This window comes from Trematomus bernacchii, unplaced genomic scaffold, assembly GCF_902827165.1.
Source record: "Trematomus bernacchii unplaced genomic scaffold, fTreBer1.1, whole genome shotgun sequence".
Classification (NCBI taxonomy): Eukaryota; Metazoa; Chordata; class Actinopteri; order Perciformes; family Nototheniidae; genus Trematomus; species Trematomus bernacchii.
The window spans coordinates 13,667,487-13,689,698 of record NW_022987739.1 but is presented as its reverse complement, the minus strand read 5'-3'; the positions used below and the strand labels follow the sequence as shown (position 1 = coordinate 13,689,698).

General features: G+C 40.4%; 1 protein-coding gene across 2 annotated transcripts in view; it reads left to right on the top strand.

The window, feature by feature from the left end:
• Positions 1-22,212, top strand: part of dennd1b (DENN/MADD domain containing 1B) — a 106,587-nt gene that overhangs the window by 66,881 nt on the left and 17,494 nt on the right. For both annotated transcript variants that reach the window (XM_034146753.1, XM_034146752.1), the window contains 5 exons: positions 23-68; positions 1,659-1,760; positions 10,706-10,831; positions 14,400-14,501; positions 21,078-21,168. In XM_034146753.1, coding sequence (XP_034002644.1) covers positions 23-68; positions 1,659-1,760; positions 10,706-10,831; positions 14,400-14,501; positions 21,078-21,168 — 467 coding nt within the window. The remainder of the gene's footprint in view (positions 1-22; positions 69-1,658; positions 1,761-10,705; positions 10,832-14,399; positions 14,502-21,077; positions 21,169-22,212) is intronic.

Here is a 22,212-nt window from a genome sequence, read left to right as displayed (position 1 = left end):
GTTTTCCTCTCTCCATTCACAGTGCCCCCATGCCATACTTTGTGGGAGTTCATCTCAGTCTGCTGGAGGTACGTTAGTCAATTTGTGGGTATGCATATTATGTGCATGTAAATAAATCTACATCATTATATTCTATGTGCATAATGATGTATGCTGCTGCAAATTGACATATGTATGTGAACACTATATGAAATGTATTATATGAATATATATATATATATATATATATATATATGATGATCTTCTTTAAAAGGAATAACCAAACTACATTTAAGGACACTATATGAATTATAAAATATAAAATCCTAATGATTCCTCTTTGTATAAATGGTCAGGTAATGCTGCATCTCTTATGGTGAATTGTGCTCTTAATTTTGGTCTAAAATATTAGGTATTTCATTCCAAAACATTGAATATTTATTTTTTAAATGTTTTTTCATCTTTATCTCTCTGTCTTGCTTCTGTGCATTCTTAACTAAAAGTACAAAAGACAGAGGGAGAAAGGCAGAGAAAGCCTCTGCGAACAAAGAGCTTTTTCTACTTCATTGTTAAACCCTGAGTGTTGGTTGGGGGCAAGCCGTCACCAGCACTGCTGTTGTGTGTGAATGCTTGTTAAAGGCACGCGCGCTCTGCACTTGTGTAAGTATGTAAGCGTTTGTGTGTGTGTGTTGTGTGTTGTGTGTTGTGTGTTGTGTGTGTGTGTGTGTGTGTGTATGTATGTGTGTGTGTGTGTGTGTGTGTAATTGTGCAAATGCATATGTTGTAATGCAAATATGTGTGTGTGTGTGTGTGATATCTGTCTGACAGTTGCGGCAGAGGCAGTATTTATCACACTCTGCATCCGTGACAGACCCCCTTTCCACCACTACATAATTAGTCCAGATCAGCATGTGAGCCTCCGCTGCACATGCTGTCACAAAAGTGACAAACTAGAAATTCACACACTATGCTGCCTCCCCCCCCCCACACCTGCCTGCATCCTGTTCCACACTGAAATAATAGTTTAATTTGTCGCCATCAGGATGCACACAGCATCACTGTGTTGTTGTTGATGCATGAGGTTCTGGTGCTGTGGAAAATGTTTGCGCAATCCAAATGTTTCCTTTCAGTGCCATTCTTCATTTTTTCAGCGCGTGTGTGTTACAGTAAAGATGTCCTAACATTCTTTTTCCTACACGCCATTTTTCATTGCTAATCGTAAAGGAGTGTGATGACAGTGTGGTTTTAAATGTGACCGCTGTGCTTTCTCCTATTCTAGGGCTTCAGTGCAGAAATGGCTTTATCTGCTAGGACACACACCTGGGCCCCACCTTTCAAATGTTAACTTAATTACACGATTTGATAATTTACCAAACTATATTCTTAGGCTTTTATTATTTAAAACATAAAAAATATCCATGATTCCCCAAATCTGGCAACAATCAAATGCAGCCTTTTACAGATATTTATTATATTCAGTTTTGTACAGCAGATTTTAAATTGTTAATATTAAAACAACTTTTGCATGCAAAATTGAAAATGTAATAATATAATATTTAAATAAATATAATAATAAATTAGTTGAAGATTTCTTACATATTTTTAGGATTGTGAAGAGTGTAAATGACTGTGGCAGCATGAGCACTGTTGCTGATAACACCGGACATTTCCTCCTTTAGAAAGTACGCAGCCGATCACTGGAGGATGTGGTCATTCTGAATGTGGACACCAACACCCTGGAGAGTCCTTTTGATGACCTGCACAACCTGCCCAGTGACGTGGTGAGAAAACACACACACACGACCACACACACAAACACACACCTTTTAGGAGCTTTTCAACAGTCAGCATTACACATGACAAACAGAAGGTTCCTTTCCCTCATTCATATCAAGTTTCATAATTACAAATCCTCTTTCCCTCCAATATACTCTCATACTCACGCTCACATGCAGACACACGCACGCACGCGCACACACACACACGCACGCGCACACGCACGCACGCACGCAAAAAAACCTACACAGACAAACACATACACATGCAGAAACTTGTCAAAGTACAGCTCTGTCCCCTCCCCACATCATTAATGACTGCGGCACAGGCTCCTCAGATTGTGGCTGTCTAAAGTAAACTCCCGTCGCGTCGTATGACGCTTGAAGGCAAACAGCATTCCCCGACCATCAGAGGCTTGTGGGAAAATGTGCAACTCCCTTCCCTTCATCTCCATCCATTCTAATCATTATTTCACAAAGTCTTGCATTTCTGCCTGCCCACTGGCACGTTTCTGAGAGCGAGAGATAGGAGGAGGGAACGAGACAGAGAAAAGAAAAGAAAAGGCAGAGATGGGTGATTTTCTAGGGGGAGAGAGTGGGAAGAAGGGGGCCAATTACCAGTGTGGGCAGTGAAGCCACCTGCCAGTGCATCGTCTCTTTAATTAATGGAGCACTGACGCCGGTCAGTGATACAGGAAGCATCGCCACAGCGCCAGGGTCACTCGCACATTTATACACACACACACACACACACACACACACACACACACACACACACACACACACACACACACACACACACACACCACGTTCTTGTCTTTGTGGAAGTGGGATCTGTTTGTTTAGCTGTTTTTCTGGGTGTATGTATGAAAGCTCCTCTGTGAGTCACTGAGGCCCTGCTGAGGCTGCGGCGCACTATTACCCACACTGCTAACAGAATATTCTCAGGTTCCACCGCCTACCGACTCCTGGCCTACACGCAATATATAATTCAATCCACTGCCCAACAGACTCCAGACCTTGTCACACTCCCACACTTCTGGTTCTCCTGCCTTAGCACTGCTCAGCATACTATGGCTGCTAGTGTGCATTGATGCCTCCTTATGACCTGCTAGAATGCGATCTTTCCCGACATTTGAAACAATTTCCTGCCTACTTTTTTAGCCTGTTTACCAGCCTGCCTTACTGCCTGCCTGCTGGAGTTTCATGACACCTGTCTGCCTTCTTGTCTCTCTCACAGTTCTTGCCGCCAGCCTGGACGTTTCACACCCGCTGTTAGCTTCTCCTGCTTGTTTGTCTTCTGCATGTGCCTGTCTGGCTGCAGTACCTCCTTTTCACTTCCTGCCTGCTTGCTTTTCTGCACCGAGGGACTTGAGCCCTAAATTAAATTGCAAACTGAGTTTGTCATAAAAAGGAGTCAGGGCTTTTGAAAAACGACAGAAGCAGAGAGAAAAGCCTTTGTCTTTGCCGTGTGATAAATTAAGTGGCAGGCTCAGAGCCTTTTTGCTTTGATCCCCTCCTCACCATTTTTCCTTACTAATGACAGAACATAGCCTGCATATCATGTCAAATTACACCACCTGAAACGGAAACCTCACTGGCATTAATATATTTATTGCAACAAATTGTTGTTGTTTTTATTCGTTTCACTTTTTTTTTTTCTGTCTCTTCTCATCTTTTCACCGGGGCTAGTAGATTAATAGGGAAGCGAGCAGGTACTAATTGAGTGGAATTCCAGGTCTCTTGTTAGTTTGCTTGTTAGTGATGAGGACACGCCACATGGCATTTGATGTTTGTGTTTACAGACAAGAAGATGTTTGAGGCATTGTGCAGTTTGTCAAACAGAGCCCTGACATTTTGATTAATGCTGAGCCTTCTCTGCCTGAACTGAGCTGCCGTGCGTCGTGTCTGAGCTATTTAAACACTCTTCATTTCTCCCTAATTCTCAGTGTAACACTGGCTACTTAACACTCAGGCTTTATTCAGTGTGAAACTGAAGCCCTGAGACCTATAAAGTAATGATTATTCTGGCTTTAAAAGCCCAGCATCACTTTGTATGAATATATAAAGCATGAAATGGATTAAAAGGTGAAGGCCACAGGCAGTCTTTGTGCGTCTTTTAAGTCTAACTAAGAGTGAAAACAAAGCACTCTGATGTTGATTTAAGCAAACCTTTAGAGATCTGTCTAATTATAGCAATGCAGGCTGTGAGCACATGTGGACTCTATTAAAGCGCTCGGCTGACCAGTGGCCGTGCTTTTAGCAGGTTCAGAGTTCACAGTTGTCCTGAATTAGCCGCCCTCTTTCAGACAAGACCCCTACACCGGCTCCACTTGTGCCCGCCCCTTAATGGTCTTTTCCCGCAACTTCACACATAATATTTCAGATTTATTGACTATTACTTATGCTACCATGCCAGTAGCGGTTCCGTTTAGCAGAAAAAGGAAAAATCTGAATAACAGAGGAATTGGTAAGGGGTCAAAAAAGGATGCAACAATCTATTCGAAAATTGTGTTTGACTTTTTCTTCAATTGGAAACATTCAGCATTAATTGTAGTAGTATTTATTTAAAGTCAATCTAAAACCTCCTTGCTTCAACTTGTGTGTTTTCTTTTTTAAATATTTGTTTGACAAATGATACATATCATGGAACTTTTTTGTTGCTTTATTTTAGTTTGTGCTTTTTTTGTTTTGACTGATATTTTAGATAAACATTCGGATATTACTATGGAAATATATATATTTTTACTATTGTTACATATTGTATTTTTAGCAGGATTTTGCACATTTCAAGATTTGTCTAAGTTGAACTTAAAGTTTCAATAGTTTTTACACATAAATAAATCATATTAATCTCAGAGAGACTGTGCTCGTGTCAGTAAAATCAATGTGTTGACAAGCACACTGAAAGAAATATTCAATAATAAACATTTTTCTTCCTGGAAGATCAAGGTATTTTTGTTTCTCTTTCTGAGATCCACAGTTCCTCTTCCGCGCAGAGATCGTGCTGATAAAGTTATAATTGGCTTTGGTTGGTGGGATGTTTACTGCGCTAGTCATTAAAAGTATCCAAGAATAGCGAATTAGGAGTCTGTTAATTCTGAAAACAAACAGTGTGTGACTGAATCAGATTTTTTTTTGATCCCGGCAATTGATCTCAAACCAATGACGGAAGAATTTTTTCATTTATTATTCTTTCTGTGCCACATATTCAAGGTGAGGTGCTACAATGCAGCTTACATCTTTATTTTCAGATGCTCTCTCTCACTTCACAGCCTAATTCCTTCTATTCTCCTCCTCTCTGCCTCTCGCTACTTTGCTGACACCGTGTACCCATACATTCCTAGCCTTCATACATTTGATCATTTGTATTCCCAATCAAGGGGGGAATTTACAGCGTACACTCCTACTTCCTGTATTTCAAGCCTGCATTTGGAGGTTTACAAATGAATGAGGGGGTTGAGGTTGTGTCTGCGCGCCTCTCCTGAGATCACCTGGCACACTTAATCAAACATCGCGGCTTTAATTTGGTGTTCAGTTTCCGATGCTCCCAGAAAACAACATCTACATCATCATCTACAACAGAGTACAGCCGACAACACACACACACACACACACACACACACACACACACACACACACACACACACACACACACACACACACACACACACACATACACACACACACACACACACACACACACACACACACACACACACACACACACACACACACCCCTACCTACACATTGACGGCCAGGATCATTCATCAATGACATTCAGATTTAGCTCAGGAGTAAACTTTTGCTACTCACAGATTTTTTTTGTATGTCCACCAGATTCTTCCATTCTTAGTTTAGATACAGCCAAGAGTGTTTGATTTCAACCGGTGACTTTCCAATAAGCCGGAGCCACCTACAGAAAAGCCCCTCACATGCTGTTCTAACTAGATGTTAGCTCAGTGTGGGGATGGGGTCGCTCCACCTCGGTTACATACTGTACTTTACTAAAAACAGCCTCACTGACTACAACAGATAATTACCAGCTCCAAAGTATTTGATTTTCTCGTTGTTTATTAAGGCTGTGCTTCACTAACTTCAAATCTCCGTATCTGCTAATTTGAAACATTGTTTTACAGGTTATGATTGTTTTAAATGACGCTGAACTGTGCTCACACCCTCTCTCTGCAGTGTTACAGCCCCTCATTTACTCATGTGGAGTTTAAAAGCTGCACTTCATTTTCACATACTCGTTCTGCCGGCGGTTCACTCCGGATTAGGAGTCAAAAAGAGAGAGCAGCATCACCCACTGCGTTAGTTATTGAAGTGAGAGATGACATTTAGCTGTAGTTAATTATGTATGCAAAACTCAGCCGCTCAGCTGCTATGAGAGGTCAGCTCGACAAAGTAACCCCACACCGGGGAGAGTCTAATGGCAATGAGATAGCCCTATTAAAACACATACACACACACACACACACACAAATCAGTTTTCTCCCCCTTGCTTTCTCACTCTTTTTCAATTCGCTTGACTAATGTATTGTATTGCATGCAGCAGATCAAAATACTGAATTACTTAAAATTATATATCTCACTAGGTGCTCTAATAGCTGATCTGATTTAGTCTTTCTCCGTTTTTATGTATTTATCTGTTTAAACATTGATAATTTAATGTTCAGAATATTTGTTATCTTACCAAAGACTAGAAGTTAATGATTTGATGTGTTAAGTTAAGAATGATTGTAGTTAAATCTACCCCAATTAACTCAAATTGTATTAGTTTAATATTGCAATTTACCGTATGTCAGAAAGAGGTAATTACAAATTTAAGAAAATCATGAAATACCAATAATTTATTTGAAATGTTAGTAATTATTTCATAGATTGCAACTAACATTCTCAATATGCACATGAATGTGTGTGGATGTGTGAGTGGGTATGCCGGTTCTCCGTGTGTCTTTGTTCAGATTTGTGTGTGTGTGTGTTTTCTGTGTACGTGTGTGTGTGTGTGTACAGTTCAGACTGCAGCACATCAAAAGAAAGTGGGAGATTTTCATAACTATTTTTTTTCTTTGTAGTTCTTTAATTGCGTCCCCATGGCTTTCTTTCCCTGGACAGAATCTTAAACAAAAACATTTTTTGTGAGAAGAAAACCCAACTTATTTTTTTAACAACAGACAAGTGTCAGGGTCGTTATTCGGGAGGATTTTTTTATGCTCTTGTGAACATTTAGAGGAAAATCTAAATATATATTCAGTGATTTGTGAATAACTTGTTCTTCTTTCACTTGCCTTTTTAGAATTTACTCAACAGTAAATATGATTTTGACAGTAAGACTCTTACCTTTTGTCATGTTTTTTCTTTTCTTTTTGACTAGAAGTTATTTAGAAAACAATATTGATATGCCCAATAGCTAATTAACAGCAATGACCAGGTTTAATATGTTGTGTGGTCTGACTGATTATAGAGTTTCGAGTGGCTAGAAAAACGCTGTATAAATGCAGTCCATTTACCATTACAGTATATGAGCATTTTGTTTTGGCATTTTTTTGTTCTCATGCATAAAGTGATACAAATATAATTATTTCATAAGGTTGAGAATAGAATAATGCTGTTCTTGTTCAAAGAAAATGAGAGGTGTTAACATTAACATTATTTTATTATTTATATATTGTGTGGGTGTAAATTAATATGCATACATTGTGTATTAACATGTAGAGAGTAGGATAGGAGTCCCCGGCAGGATGTTTGTGTTCCAATGGTCCTTGTCTGACTGTAAACCTTAATACTGCTGTAGGTGACACCAGGAACCGCGTGCATCCATGTGTACACATACGTGGACTCACACCCACATCCACACAGATGCCTGGTGTCACCTACGGTGGTATCATCCCTTACAGCCAGACAGGGATCATCATTGCACCTGCTAATTACCATCTCCAGCTGGAGAGTTAAATGGAGATCTGTTCTTTGTCTGACCTTTGACCCCCTGCTCTTTATGTGACGCACTTCAAACCCTGTTTGGGGCTGGCTGGGCTGGGCCTTAATGAGGCCCCATGTCTGCCCTCTGTGGGCTGTGCGCCTCGGATGCCCCACTTTCATCCCCGACCATCTTCCCTTGATGTAAATTGAAAAGATCACAGCTATGGGGAGAAGACCTGTACTGGAAAGGCCTCTCTGCATAGATTATGAATATCATAACTCAACAGTTTTTTTTTCTCCCTCACCCCCCCCCCCCCCCGCCCCTGCCACTCCTTCCCTGTACAATGCTATAGTTCTAATTGGACCCAATGGGGGACTCTCTGCCTTTGATCTCATCACCGCCACTGTGACTTTACACTAAAAAATGTCACTGCCAAATAGGGTTATCACCTGTAGAGCCTGGCCTTCCTCTGATGCCTGTACGCATCTCGTTAGCTTCACTCAAACTGTAAAAGTTAATTAGTTTGACAGAGCCATTACCGCGGAGGCATACCTGATGATTGTGGCATAGGCGCCATATTCAATATCCAATTACTAAACACACATTTATTTTTTGTCTCCGATATGTGAAAGAGCACACCACGGACTGTGCTTCCTTTTACTGTCAGCAAAAACCATATTCTGGTATTTGTCATGCACTTCTACTATATTTGTTATATGTGATCATTTAATAATCATTTGACTAAAAAGGAGTATTTTGCACCATGGCTAATCTCACTCGTGAATAAAAGTGCAACTTTGAACTTATTGCTTTATCACCCGTTTTTCTCTGGGTAAAATAACACAAGTGATTGTGTCCCAACCTCATTAAAAAGTGTTTGCCACGGCAGTGCTCTCACCCGTTCAAAGCTGCTGTACAGAACTCTGTGTGCACAGTAAACTCCGCTATCCCGTCTTCTCTGACAGTCTTTGGGGTATGCCTCCCCCACTTAGACTGACATTGTGTTCGCTTTGATTCCCCCCTCCTCAAAAAAAAAGACAGTTTAATGATTTGTGAGGATGAGAAAAAAATCAGTGAAAACGCACATAAACATGAAATATTAATTCCAGAAAAGGCTTTACATAAACATAAAAGCATTTAGCACAATGAGTGAATATGGAGATGGCACTTGTTAATTTAACCGTGATAAACTTGGTGTTTGATGCCTATGAGCATTTGCAATGGCAGCGCGGGGACGTTGTGGAGAGTGAGAAAGCCCAGGGGAGAGGAATCCACGCTGTTCGTTTTGTCTTTGTCCCAGTTTAAGACTGCCACTCTCTCCGTCTCGCTTTCCCTCAGCCTCTGTTTCTTTCTGCCTGTCCTCTGTATGAGCTGTTCTCACACTTTATTTCTCCTCCCTGAAGTTTTCCAGATAGGCTAATTGCAGATGCCAGACCACGATATCCCTCGAACGCTGTGGCTACACAGCATGATATATATGGCCACCTCTGATTGAAGTAGACCTGATCAAAATAGTTTTCCATTACAGAAGAACTGGGGTTATAAAATGGTAGACACAACTTCAAATGTTCTACTGCTTTCATCCTTTGTTACATCTCTTCGTGCCCACAAATACTGTTACAGTACAACCATTGGCAGCATTCAAAATGCATGATATTGATGTACTGTAAAGATGGAGTTGTACATGTAATGTGCAGCCTTACAGGGGCGGAAAGGCTAGACAATTAGTCCACACATATCTGACACACATTCTGAACACAGAACGTCCAGAGCACACACACCACAAAAAGTAGCACTAAATATAAAGAGGTGATTGAATGGACCGGTGAAATATGCAGTGCAGTGTTCAATCGAATAGGCAGACTGCTAAGCAAAAAGGTTAATTCACATTGTTCCTTGTTATTTCACACACACTTTCATCAGTGCTTCATGTGTCAGACTTCTCGCCAACGTTTTAAGAATGCAGAGGGAAGTTAGACCTTAGAACAACTCTGCCCTCTTGTAGTGCCCATGAGCAGGACACACAATCCTCACCAGCCACAGGCTCAAATCTGTAGATTTCACTCTTCTGAGTTCTATACAGTATAGAGAGTTTAAGCATCAAATGTACAAGGCTTTGCTTATTATATGATGATACACAGTGTAGACATGTTAGATAAAACCATCCAAAGGTTTTCAGTGAGGATCTACAATGAAACTAATTGAAGTTGATGGTTAAACTTTATGAAATCTTATTTCTTTAACATTGTGATCCAAGCCAGTTCTTCATTACAGTGCAACCCAATCAACTGTTGTGCTTTTGTGCTAAGTTGGCACAGCCCACACAGAGCGCAGCAGTCCCTCGCTCTCTGCCTCCTCCTCCTCCTCCTCCTCGCTCTGCCACCACACAGTCAGACTACTGCTGAGCAGGTGAGGAGAGCCTCTTGACAACTTCCTTCCCGGACTCCCCAGGGCCCGCTGGCCGGGGTGAATCTTTTGTCATCCTAAAACAAGCTCGGGCCTGCTACTCCTCCACTCTCGCCTGGAGTCCTGGAGACAGAGCCAAGAGAGGGGGGAAATAATTAAAGACATTTTATGTCAAGTGTCCCTTTCTAGAGGGAGTTTGGGAGAGCCAACAGAGGAGGGGAGGACTGGTAAGAAAGAGGAGAAGAATAGGAAATGGAGGAAGAAGTGGAAAGGCAAAAAGGCAAAATACGAGTTTCCATTTCCTCTCTTCTGTCCCCTCCCTCACGCCCCCCCCCCCCCCCCGTCCTCTGCTCAATTAGCAAAGCAGCAGGTGCTCCCAGCAGCACAACAGAGAAGCTAGCAGGAAAGGCTGAAGCTTTTCCTTTTTTTTCCCTTTCCTTTTTTGAGATGACCTGCAAATGTGATACTTCACACCCAGAATGGGCTAGCTGTTTCCTCCACCAATTTCAGAGGTGATAATTTAACTTTTACCCCTCCATCTCTCCCTTTTCCTCTTCCCACTTCTCTTTCCCTTTCCCTCACTTTCTGTCTCTCTCTTTCTCTCTTTATGTTTTCCACCAGGTGTCCTCTCTGAAGAGCAAGCTGAAGAAGCAGTCGACAGCAACAGGAAGTGGTGTGGCGAGGTCCTTCCTGAGAGGGCAGGCCGCTCTGTTTGGATCCTACCGAGACGCCCTCAGATATAAGCCTGTAAGGATCCAATATCTTTGATCACTACCAGTCACCTTGTCTTATCAAATCGCTGCGCCATATTGGAGCCATCATTTCCAAAAATAATTTCAATTTGTATACTATATGCTTTGTTACTATCAAACCTAAAGTATGATACATACATTGAGTTATCTGGTTTAAAGGGATCAGCTAACCCCTATCTTGAGATATTTACAGAACACATTGTTATAGAGACAGATGGCACCAGAAAACATCTGAATGTAAGTGAGGAATAATGTTTTTGTTTTGTTCTTTGGCTAAACTGAACATTTAAAATCTCCAAACTGCACAGCAAACAAACATAAATGTTAAATAGCACTGAGAGAGTGCAGTACGCTGCCAATACCAAGGCAGCATTCACATGATCCTTGAGTGATCCAATTTTAATGGGTTCTCCTTTGGCCAATTCTCCACTCCAACACCTAGTTTCCTTATATTGGGCCAGTTATGTTGCCCTAATCGTGTTGTCAAACAAACAAAGCAAGCCAAAAACACAACCTCCTTGGCGGTGGTAACTACGATTTTTCTAAACTGATCATGCTCTGGTTGGGTAACATGTAAAAAAATTGAATTGATTAAATATTAGGTATAAAGATTGTATTTTATTCTCACAAGCAGAAAGATTATCAGTCATGAATATAATATATTAGCCCTTCAGTAGCAACCAGTTTTGATGAGAGATTAACATTTGACTGGGTTCTGGTTAGACTGGGGCAGTTTGACTGAAGGTAAAAGGTGTGTTTTCAGCTGGAGATAGAGCTAAGGTGGGCCTGTCGGAGACAGTGAAATGTCAAAGGAGCTGAAAAGAGTCAGGACGTTCCTTTGAACATCCCTTTTAGCCACCGTTGGTGTTTTACTAAGCCCCTCTTACATTTATTTTCTAGATCTTTTCTGCTTATCAAGTCTGAGTCAGAGCAGAGCAAACTACAGCATGTCCTGTTTGTCAAATAGCAAAGCCTTTGTTCGTTTGGCTTTGAGATTAATTGGACTTTGTGGACTCCCGGAGTCAAGATGCTACATTATTGATGCTGTCTCTCTTTTCTCTGTATACAGACAGTATATGAACAAACTGCCTCCCCTCTGACACAAGCACTGAGACTCAGCGTATGTGTGTGATTGTGTATGTGTGAGCACAACATGCAGTCATTTCTCAGTTCACTCACGCTCACACTGTTTTCTTTTTTGTAGACAGGATCTGAATAAAAGCCATGGAGTTATCATACATGCACAAACTGCACATCTGCTTTCATGGAGATACTGATGATACTCGCTGCGCTCTGATATTTGTTGAATATCACTCTGCTAGTGATTGTTCTGAGCGCTGTGGTTCACAGGCCCATATGCCCCGACAGAAGGAGGGGTGTGGATGTTTTGTTGGAGTCTTGCTGAGATGTAAATGAAACAATACTGGAAAATGATAATGAGTTGAGAAGAAATCAGCTGATTAGAACAGCATTTCTTAGGTCATCAATTTCAGTTCACGTTGATGCGTCCCCAGGTGCTTCTCACCACCTCGGAGAAGCACACGTGTCTGGCAAAAAGAACCTGAAATAGCAGTTCAAATTAGTTTTCACCACCGTTGATGAAGCCAAGTCAGGTGTGTGGGTGCGCATAATCCGGTGGTGTGCGCTCGTTACTGTTCAGTGCACAAGAACAATTTGATCTGTAAGAATAAAGTCTCAGTTTTTTTTACAGTCAAAACCTACAAATAACACCAACTCGACAACAAAGAGAGAGATATTGACATACATTCAATCCAATGTGAAATGCAGAAAGACAACAAACAAACTAATGACAACTGTTTTTTAAAAATGTGGAATCTTGAACATCATTAATAGCACAGATTGGAGTTACCATCTTAAATCTTTTTACCGTGTGGAACAATGCTTTCACTTATAAATACTCCAACATGCTGATCAACTCGTTAATGTACAAGTAAGCATTGTTGTTTTACCTTTTTAAAGTGTTTTGTAGTATTATTTTTTAATATAACTTTTTTATGTATACACCAAAGAACATTCCTTGTACGTGAAAACTTGGTTGGCAAAAAATCAAATTCTGATAGTCTGATGAAAAGAGATATGAATTTGCCAAAATGTACAGTACAATATTGATATGTGCATGTAGATAGAAGTGTCCACATACCCTAATTGTCTCTGACAGTAAATGATATTGTCTTTTTCATAGATTTCTTGTAAACTTACTGCGTCTTATACAGTTAGTTCCCCCTAGATCTGAACATTCATCCACAGAGAACTGCCCACTTGTTCTGGCACGTTGAACACATCTGCTATGAAAAGCTTCTCTTTTTTCTATAATTGTTTTTATGTAATGGCTTCCTAAATCTGCAATCTCTTGTATAACGTATGACCTTGGTAAAGAGATTCAGTGAGTGTTGTTCTCTTCCTTTAGTTGTTTTAAACAGTTTTTAGATTATTCAAGCAGCAGTATCAGTTGGGGTTCGGCCAAAACATTGTTGGATACTAACTTGTAAACAGACCCAGTGTTAGAAGTTTCTCAGAAGTTATTTGTTTGAACATTGTTGGATACTAACTTGTAAACAGACCCAGTGTTAGGAGTTTCTCAGTAGAAGTTATTTGTTTGTCTCCGCATGCTTTTCAGTGTTCAGCTGCACTATGGTCCGCGGCTGTAGCACCCAGATAGAAATGGCAAAGCTGATTAAACTACAACAAGCCACTTTCAACTGGGCTTTTACGAGAGAACACGCCTAAAAAAACTTTTAGTGATGTAAGTGGAGCAGTATTCCTGTGATGTAATTTGGGCCACTGGTACAGTATCATGCGCCCATCCTGGAAAATGGGGTTAATTCCGGTGTTGTTAAGTTGTTTTTATGTGCCACACTGTGCTCGTAGCCTGGAAAAGACAAAAGCACATTTTCTTTACACCCGAAGAATTTAGAGCTTCATTGAAATATGTGAGAATTATGTTAAATATGAGAAAACATGCATTTGAAATGGCTGTAGGGCTGTGTGTGATTGGCCCGCAGTGGTTCTGCTGCCATCCTCCGTGTCTATAGCTCACAGGCCAACACACATGATGTAAGAAAAAGAAATAATGTGTTCATGTGGAGTACTGGGGAGTTTACTGGGACATTGTCTTCTCGTCCGGGGGATATGGTCTGTGCTCTTCCAGGGGAGCTGTTTTATAAAGGACTGTTTTTTTATTCTAATACTCTTCTTCCTCCTGCTTGATCCTTCCTCTTTTCCTTCCTGTCTCTCGTTTTGACTTGTTTTCTGTTTTCAGCCGCACTTAGCCCACTAATGAATAAATCAATTGAAATACTGGTTTTTAAAATACTTTTTACAATGCATAATGATAAAGGAAGATTGGTTTGTATTAGTGCTTTGAATCACATTACAAACCATATTGTTTATTTGCCCCCCCTGCATTTCAAAGCACCACATGCTCATTTTCTGAAAAATGTAAAAGTGTTGGACAACAGATTGGTACAAAAAAAAAGAGCCAAATGAATTATTATTATTATTTATTACCATTTCTACCAATAATGTGACTGTGTCCTTCTCAGGGGGAGCCCATCACTTTCTGTGAGGAGAGTTTTGCGAACCATCGATCCAGCACCATGAAAAACTTCCTGTCCATGGCCGTCAACCTGCAGCTCTTCAAACAGGGTGTGTGTGTGTGTGTGGGGTGGTGTGTGGTGTGGTGGTGTGGGTGTGTGTGTGTGTGTGTGTGTGTGTGTGTGTGTGTGTGTGTGTGTGTGTGTGTGTGTGTGTGTGTGTGTGTGTGTGTGTGTGTGTGTGTGTGTGTGTGTGTGTGTGTGTGTGTGTGTGTGTGTGTGTGTGTGTGTGTGTGTGTGTGTGTGTTGTGTGTGTGTTGGTGTGTGTGTGTGTGTGTGTGTGTGTGTGTGTGTGTGTGTTGTGTGTGTGTGTGTGTTGTGTGTGTGTGTGTGTGTGTGTGTGTGTGTGTGTGTGTGTGTGTGTGTGTCAGCATTAAAAGTACTATGTGAGGTAATTTACATTAATTAAATAATGATAATAATAGAATGTTCATTAAGTATAGCACCTTTCAAGGAAATAAAATTGTTTCACAAGAAAAAAGAAGGAAGAGTCCCAAAAGAACATAACACATCTCAAGGAGACACAAAGGCCAAATGCTTATATTGTGAACGGACTGTTAAGCAACTTAAAGGGGACCTATCATGCAAAATACACTTTTGTACGTCTTTTATACATGAATATGTGTCCCCGGTGTGTCAGGGAACTCACCAAGTGTCAGAAAACACAACCCTCTCTCTTTTCCTCCATACCCAAATCTCTAAAAACGGGGCTGCAACGGAGCTGATACAGATTTGAAATTGTTCTGACGTCAGAAACGGGGAGCTCCGCCTATATGGGCAACTCTCCACCTATCAGGGGAATGGGGGGTTGGGCCACGGCCATTGCCGCTCGAAAGCGCTGGAGACGCTGTAGTACATATGCCAGGCCTGTAAGTGGCGCTGTAGTCTGCCACAAAAGCAGCGAAGAAGACTTCTCACAGAATCAGCCCTTGCAAAAACAGGGCTGGAAAAGAGCAAATGGAGCGAAATGAGGCATGGCTAAAATGCATGATCTGTTTGGTATTTTGAAAAAAAAACTTCACAGACATGTTTTATATAGGTATGGCCCTACAATATATTATTCAAATATAGCATGATAGGTCCACTTTAACTAAATTTAACTTGACTTTCTCTTTCTCCTGAAACAGCCTGTGGACTGAATTCAATGTAAATTATTTGGTAGATAAAGAATGCGTCAATTTCTCATCCTTAGATCATTATTATAAAATCTGCTGTCATCTACATGGTAACATTGACAGATGCTCAACTTTTTCCTTTATCTAAAGGCAAGCAGGAAAATATAAAGACTGTGTGCGGATCTGTTCTGTGTCTTCTCCCAGCAATGTTCATTCATTGTTCTTCATTTCTTTCTGCAGATTTTGTATTTAGAGTGGTGAACATTTTCATTTTGACAGTTGTCTCCCACCAATACGGGCTGATCAAACGCTCAACTGGGTAATGCCTTTAGCATTTTGACAGTTCAGTTTCTTAAAGTGAAGAGAAAAGGCAAAGAGAGAGGCCTTGGATTATAGACAGATATTGACCCCTTGAAACTTTTCACTGCGGATATCTCTCAAAACACTCTTGAACATGTCTTAATGTTCCGTTTGCTCAATTTTGCCTGCAGTACAAAAATCACCACGATTACTCATACGTGGTAAATGTATTTTTTACTGTATAACACCATTTTAAAGTTATATTCTGTCTCGACCTGTATGCATAAGCCTGTAAAAGCAATAATATGTGGCTCTAATTTCAACCTGGAGTGAATGTGTGCGTGTGTGTGCGACCACATATCCTTTATTCATGTGTGTTTACATGAGTTTCCCTTCAAATCACTTCTCCCATGTATACTTAATATGTCCTCCACCCCTTATCCCTTCAGTAAAACTTAACTGAGCCTGAGCCGAGTGGAAGGACACCTCTGGCTTCGAATTTTTTTTCTCTCACCAATTGAATTTTTCTTTGTGCTCTCTGACCCGTGATAGTAGTGTGATTTACCCCCGAGAGTTACAGCACAGCAGCCCTCAATCAGTCTTTTGTTTCTCCGGACACTCTGCCCCGTCTATAATTTTCCCAGGCCGAGCAGATAGCGCGCAGCAGTTCAAAGCATCCTCCCCGGCTGGCTCATGCCTCCGCGGTAGCATTGGGAAACAAACCCTTATCTCCTCCTCCTCCTCTCCAGCACGGGGGATGGGGTGAGCTTATCTCCTCCACTCCTCTTTCGGCTAAGTGAGGGAGGCCAGCGGTACGCCCGAGCTCTGCTGTGGCCATGACCCACATCCGCTCGCAAACGTGCGTGACCACCAACATGCACACATACATTTGTACATACATAACTAAACAAACAGCTACTTACCTGTATATCATTTTTAAGTTTGAATTGTAATTGTATCTTTAATTTAATTAATCTCTGTTGCTGCTAACACTTTCCCATGGGAATGAATAAAGGTCCATCTTATTTTATCTTATCTTAAACTGGGACCGGGACAATCCTATTATGCACCTAAATATATTGTCTTCATTATCAGAATATCCCACATTTTTTTATAGCCATAAGTAGGACCTCTCTCCTATTTGAGCCCCCCCCTCCAAAAATTAAACATATAGAGCATTTTGCAAAAATATATTGAGTAATAGACTTTTGCTGCTTTGTATTTTGGAATGTAATTACAATTGATAAAATATGTCATTAACAATAGGAGCAGGGATTCACTTTTTACAGAGGCAGACCTTTAAACTTTCATTTATTTAGTGAACCTGCTTTTCCCCCCCTCTAAATTCCAGCTAAAGGAAACAATTAATGCATTATTCCCCAGTGGGACTGTTGACAGAGGATAGTGTAAGCAAACAGGTTGTGTTGCTCAATTATCAAGCAGCTAATCATTAGCATGGGAATAGACAGAAAAAACAACTAATATATTGTATTTAATTATATATATCAAATATTCACTTGCGCAGAATGGCATTTAAAGTGTGGGATTTGTCACTGTCGCCTATATGTCAACGATAATGGGTCAAACTTGAGCCAAATTGAAACCATATTATTGCAATTGGTGGACCACAACACACATTACACACACAAGGCGAAGCACACACGCATAATGCCGAGGTGTTACCTGAGTTTGAGGTGTTACCGTTTCAGCAGGAAATTGCTTTTCTACAGGTGATTTTGTTTTCATTCCTTGTAAAGCAGCTCTTTTGCTTCACAAGTAATTCCAGTTTTATAGAGGTAACATGCAAATTCAGCAAAACATTAGTAATACTTCTGGAGCTGAATAGCAAAGTGGACAGAGAGACTATTGTGTGCTGTCATATGTCATTAAAGGCTATCAATTACATTCAACCCCTGTTAACATCTATAATTGTAACCAATGATTTGCTAAACACCTTCTTAATAACAAAATTGTAAATGCTGAGTGCATTTGAGTTGTGTGCTTAGGGAGCAAAAAGCAGAAACAATGGTCCCTTTATCTGTTGCCTCTATGAAATATAGACACCAAGCCAACCCTAAATAAATATCAACACATACACACCTCTTAGAATGTCACAGTTTCACCTTCTTACACACTTTTGTTCTGTTCCAGTTTCCTGTGTGCTCGGTCCACCAGCCCGTCTCTGTTCAGAACAGAACAAGTGGGAGATGTCTTCTAAAAGAATGCGGGGGAAAGCCTGTCGACATTAACCTGCTTCCTATCAACCATCCGCAGCTCCTACACACTCACACACACACACACACACACACACACACACACACACACACACACACACACACACACACACACACACACTGTCGTTCACGTTTGTGTGCTAGCAGAGACTGATTCAATGAAGTCTCTTCCTCTTATTGACAAAACTAAGTCTTACACAGTTTTATTGAGTCTTTGGGGGGACTTGCAGTCTGATGATTTACTGCCAGGAGCCTTTGTAGACAATGTGCATCCCATCAATCAATAATCATCCGTCATTCTCCGTGTTATGAATGCAATTGCCGAGCCATTTATTGAAAGCTGGAAAGGTGTGTCCTTGTAAAACCAAATTATCTGATTTAAAATCTGATCGTGTAGTTGCTCTATCCCCTCCAGTTCACAAGACTTCATATCTCAAGCTTTCCACTGAATAGTTTTAATAAATGGGACAGATGCATGTACACCTCCGTATCCGTGCTATGGGTTGTAAAAGTCACTATTGCCAATGGCTGATAGATGATGCCTACAAAAACCTTTACTGTAAAGAAAGCTATTTTTTTTAAATAGAGAATACATTTTTCAACAACTAATTAACATTCTTCTTATGTGTGTTTATGTGGCATGTACTGTAGGTGTGTTTTGATAGTTATGAACTGCTTAAGGGATAATATTTATACTGTAAAGAAGTATATTTTGCTTTATATTAGTTTGTGCATCTCAGCCTTTAAAGCAGCAATACTGGTTCCCACTTTCTCTTCTGGCCTCCTTCCTTGTGACCAAATTTGAATTTCCAAGCTGAAATTCCAAATCGCAGAAATAACATTGCGTTTAGGCTCTCCGTGTATGTCTCTGTAAATGAACCCCTGGAGAGTCCTAATCCCAATTTCTGGCTCAGCAATTCCACAGTTTAAATAAATGTCGACCACTGTGACCGAGCGGAGAGTGAGTCACTGCCCTGGGAGCCAGATGGAATAACTCTCCCCGTCTGCAACAGGAAACAAGATGACATGTAGACATGTGGAGAGCAGAATTCACCATATTTATTTGTAGTTTGTTTGGTAAAAAGTAAAAAATGTGTGTTTAATTATAAAATTGTCTTTTAAAGTGTGCTGCCCTGATGTGGCCCTACCCTAAAATGTATCTCTTTTTAAAAGAGCTTCTTTATTTGGGTCTCCCTCTCTTAACAAAGCCAATTAGCCTTTGTGTTGTGTTTGTGTAGGTGCACATGTGCAAGTGTTTTTTTTAATGTATTGGTTTGTTGTGTGGTTGAGGGTGTGTGGTGATCACAGTCTGCCATTGTTGAGTAATGTCCAATTAAGGCCCACAGTGAGGCAGGTAATCTGGCTGGGGTGTGTGAGGGGGGGGGGGGGGGAGATAAGTGGAGGCTTTGGCTGGGTGATGATTCGGGTTGATTATCTGCACTAATTAGGCCAGCCAAGTAGCGGAGCAGTGGGTGAAACCTGCAGTCTCACCTCTCATTAAAATGATCTAATGATGAGTCTGTGGCTCTTCTGACCAGACGAGCGGGTGGCCGTGTCGCTCGCTAGTTAGCATTCTGTCCCTGAGGACACGCGCCCTAAAACACTGTTGTTGTACTCTGGACACAGGCGCAGAGGTGGGAGTAGGATTACTGCAGTTATTCTCTTACAATATGTTGTTAAAAAGAATAGTGTAGCCTTTGTTGTTGTTCTTGAAATTGCAACAGCCTGCCTGAAAGGTAGGAGGTGTTGATTGGTTAGTAATGTAATCATCACTCAAGAAAATATATTTAACCTTAAATCCAAATTCTTTTTATATAGTCTTATCTTTGAATGATACAATTGCTAATTGTAAGCTACTTTTCCATTCTATTTTTACACAAATAAACTCTGATGAGGTTTGAAAGATAGATAAAGTTAAGGGTTGAACACTGATTTATAAAAAATCTACGCACAAACTGGTAGAAAGTTGTTTTTCCAGCACATCTGCAGGCCTTGGCCCCACAACTAGATAATGAAAGAAAGGTATGATGTTGCAGCTGCTGTTTTTTTTGTTTTGTTATGCCAGAATCTTGCCGAGATAAGCCCAAGGATTTCACTGCAATGTGTTGTATCCACTCTGTTATTTGCTGATATCATAAGCGATGGGACAGGAAACTAACAGGAACTCTGGGGTCAAAGTGGTTGGATTTAGCTAATAGAAAACAGTGTTGCATATGTGTGACTGAGTGATCTACATTCACATAATTGTTTTAACGGTTTTCTTCATGTTCTGTGTTAAGAAGGATGATGTACAGTTAGATGTTTTACTTGCAAAAACAACAATACAACTGCCAGTGACATAAGTAAACCTGTACATTGATCGGAGGCTGCAACAGGGCCAAAATGTCACGTGCCAAAATGATTTAAAACATTGTTAAAAACTATTTAACAACTTTATTTAGTTTTTAATTTGTCCAGATTTTCCCTTATTTGGTTTTGAAACACTCAAAACTACTTTTCATGCTTTAGTGTTCTTCATTTAACTGCTGTTGATTTTTGAATTGTGCTAATTACAAATATTAAGGCTTATGTGCGTGACCGCTTGTACTAGCTTAACTTTTTACACGAGTTTGTGACTGTGCTCATGAAATGTGTAGCTTTCTTGGCTGTTGGGTCCATATTTATGACATGGAGTTTAATGCGCTCCATGTTACAAAGAGAGGAAATGAAACTTCCTCATGTCTCAGACAGTGTGCAGCATGTAGTCTGCTGCCCTAATCCCTCACCTGCTCCACATTAACAAATCCATATTACCTTCAAGCCACCTAATCTTGGGTTGTAGTTTCTGTCAGGTAGGATTAATAACACCCCACTGTGGCCTGAGTGTTTGAATCTGTGTATGTGTTTTCTATCTGTCTAAGTGTGTCCACTCACCCCCCCCCCCCCCCCCCCCCCCATCCTCCCGTCTTTAATAAGCACATTGTTATTTATGGTTGTAGTTCATCGACGGACGGCTGGCCAAATTGAACGCAGGCCGCGGCTTCTCGGACGTGTTTGAAGAAGAGATCACAGAGGGGGGCTTCTGTGGAAGTGAGTAGTGCTAGACGTGTCTATCAATTAGTCACATTATATTTATTTGCCATATTTTATGTTAAAGGCCGTAGTTATTGTGCTAAAGTAAGATTTAAAAGCGGTGAACAAAACTAGGAGAAATCTTTAAAGAAAAGGCACTAAGCACCTTAACTGCCTTAATACAATTCATCTGTCTTTACAAACTCATGATGAACTGGTTGAAACCAGTATAAACTGATTAAAAAGATGGCCACAGAAAGAATATTTTATAGTCTAGTCAGATGTTAAAATAAAATGTACACAAACTCTAGTGTTTGTGTACATTTTATTTTAACATCTGTTTCTGAACTCCTTATGTTTTAGTTTGTTGGATGTTTATCTTTTCATGAACATGCCTGTGCCCAATTTAATAATTATTGAATCAAATGTTAACATTATGCCTTAAAGTCACTTAAAGACATTTAAATATCCCCTCATGGTGGAATTGGTTCATTTTTAATATTTGACTTGCATCTTGACATCTTGTCATCTGATGAAAACATTGTTTTATTAGACCGAACGTTGTAAATCTAATTGAATGTGGCAAAAGAAGAAGAACTAATACAGTTTTGGCAGGATGGAACATTATTAAATGTTCAGTTTGTGATCCAGACATCAGACGGTTGAACTCCCATAGGAACGCTCAGACAAATTATATCATTGTGATTACTGCACTTCAGGTTGAAGTTGTTTTTACAGACAAGAAAACGGAAATAGCATCTGTATAACATCCGTCATATTATTGGGTTCATCAGCTCTGATCCTCAACCAAACCCACACTGTCATCTTTAATTCTATTCCCGAAACATTTAATAGCCTTGGACAACATAGAAAAGCCTCCTCTTTTTGCCCTTTCAAGTACTTTTCATCCAGTTACTAATCATATTTTTTAAGTCTCAGTAAATATTTGTATCTTTTTCTTTATGACAAAAGAGACTTAAGGGAAAAGGAATAATGGCACAACATGTATTATATAATTATCTTTATCAACTCATTGTTTCCTGATGCTGTCCTGTTATGTCA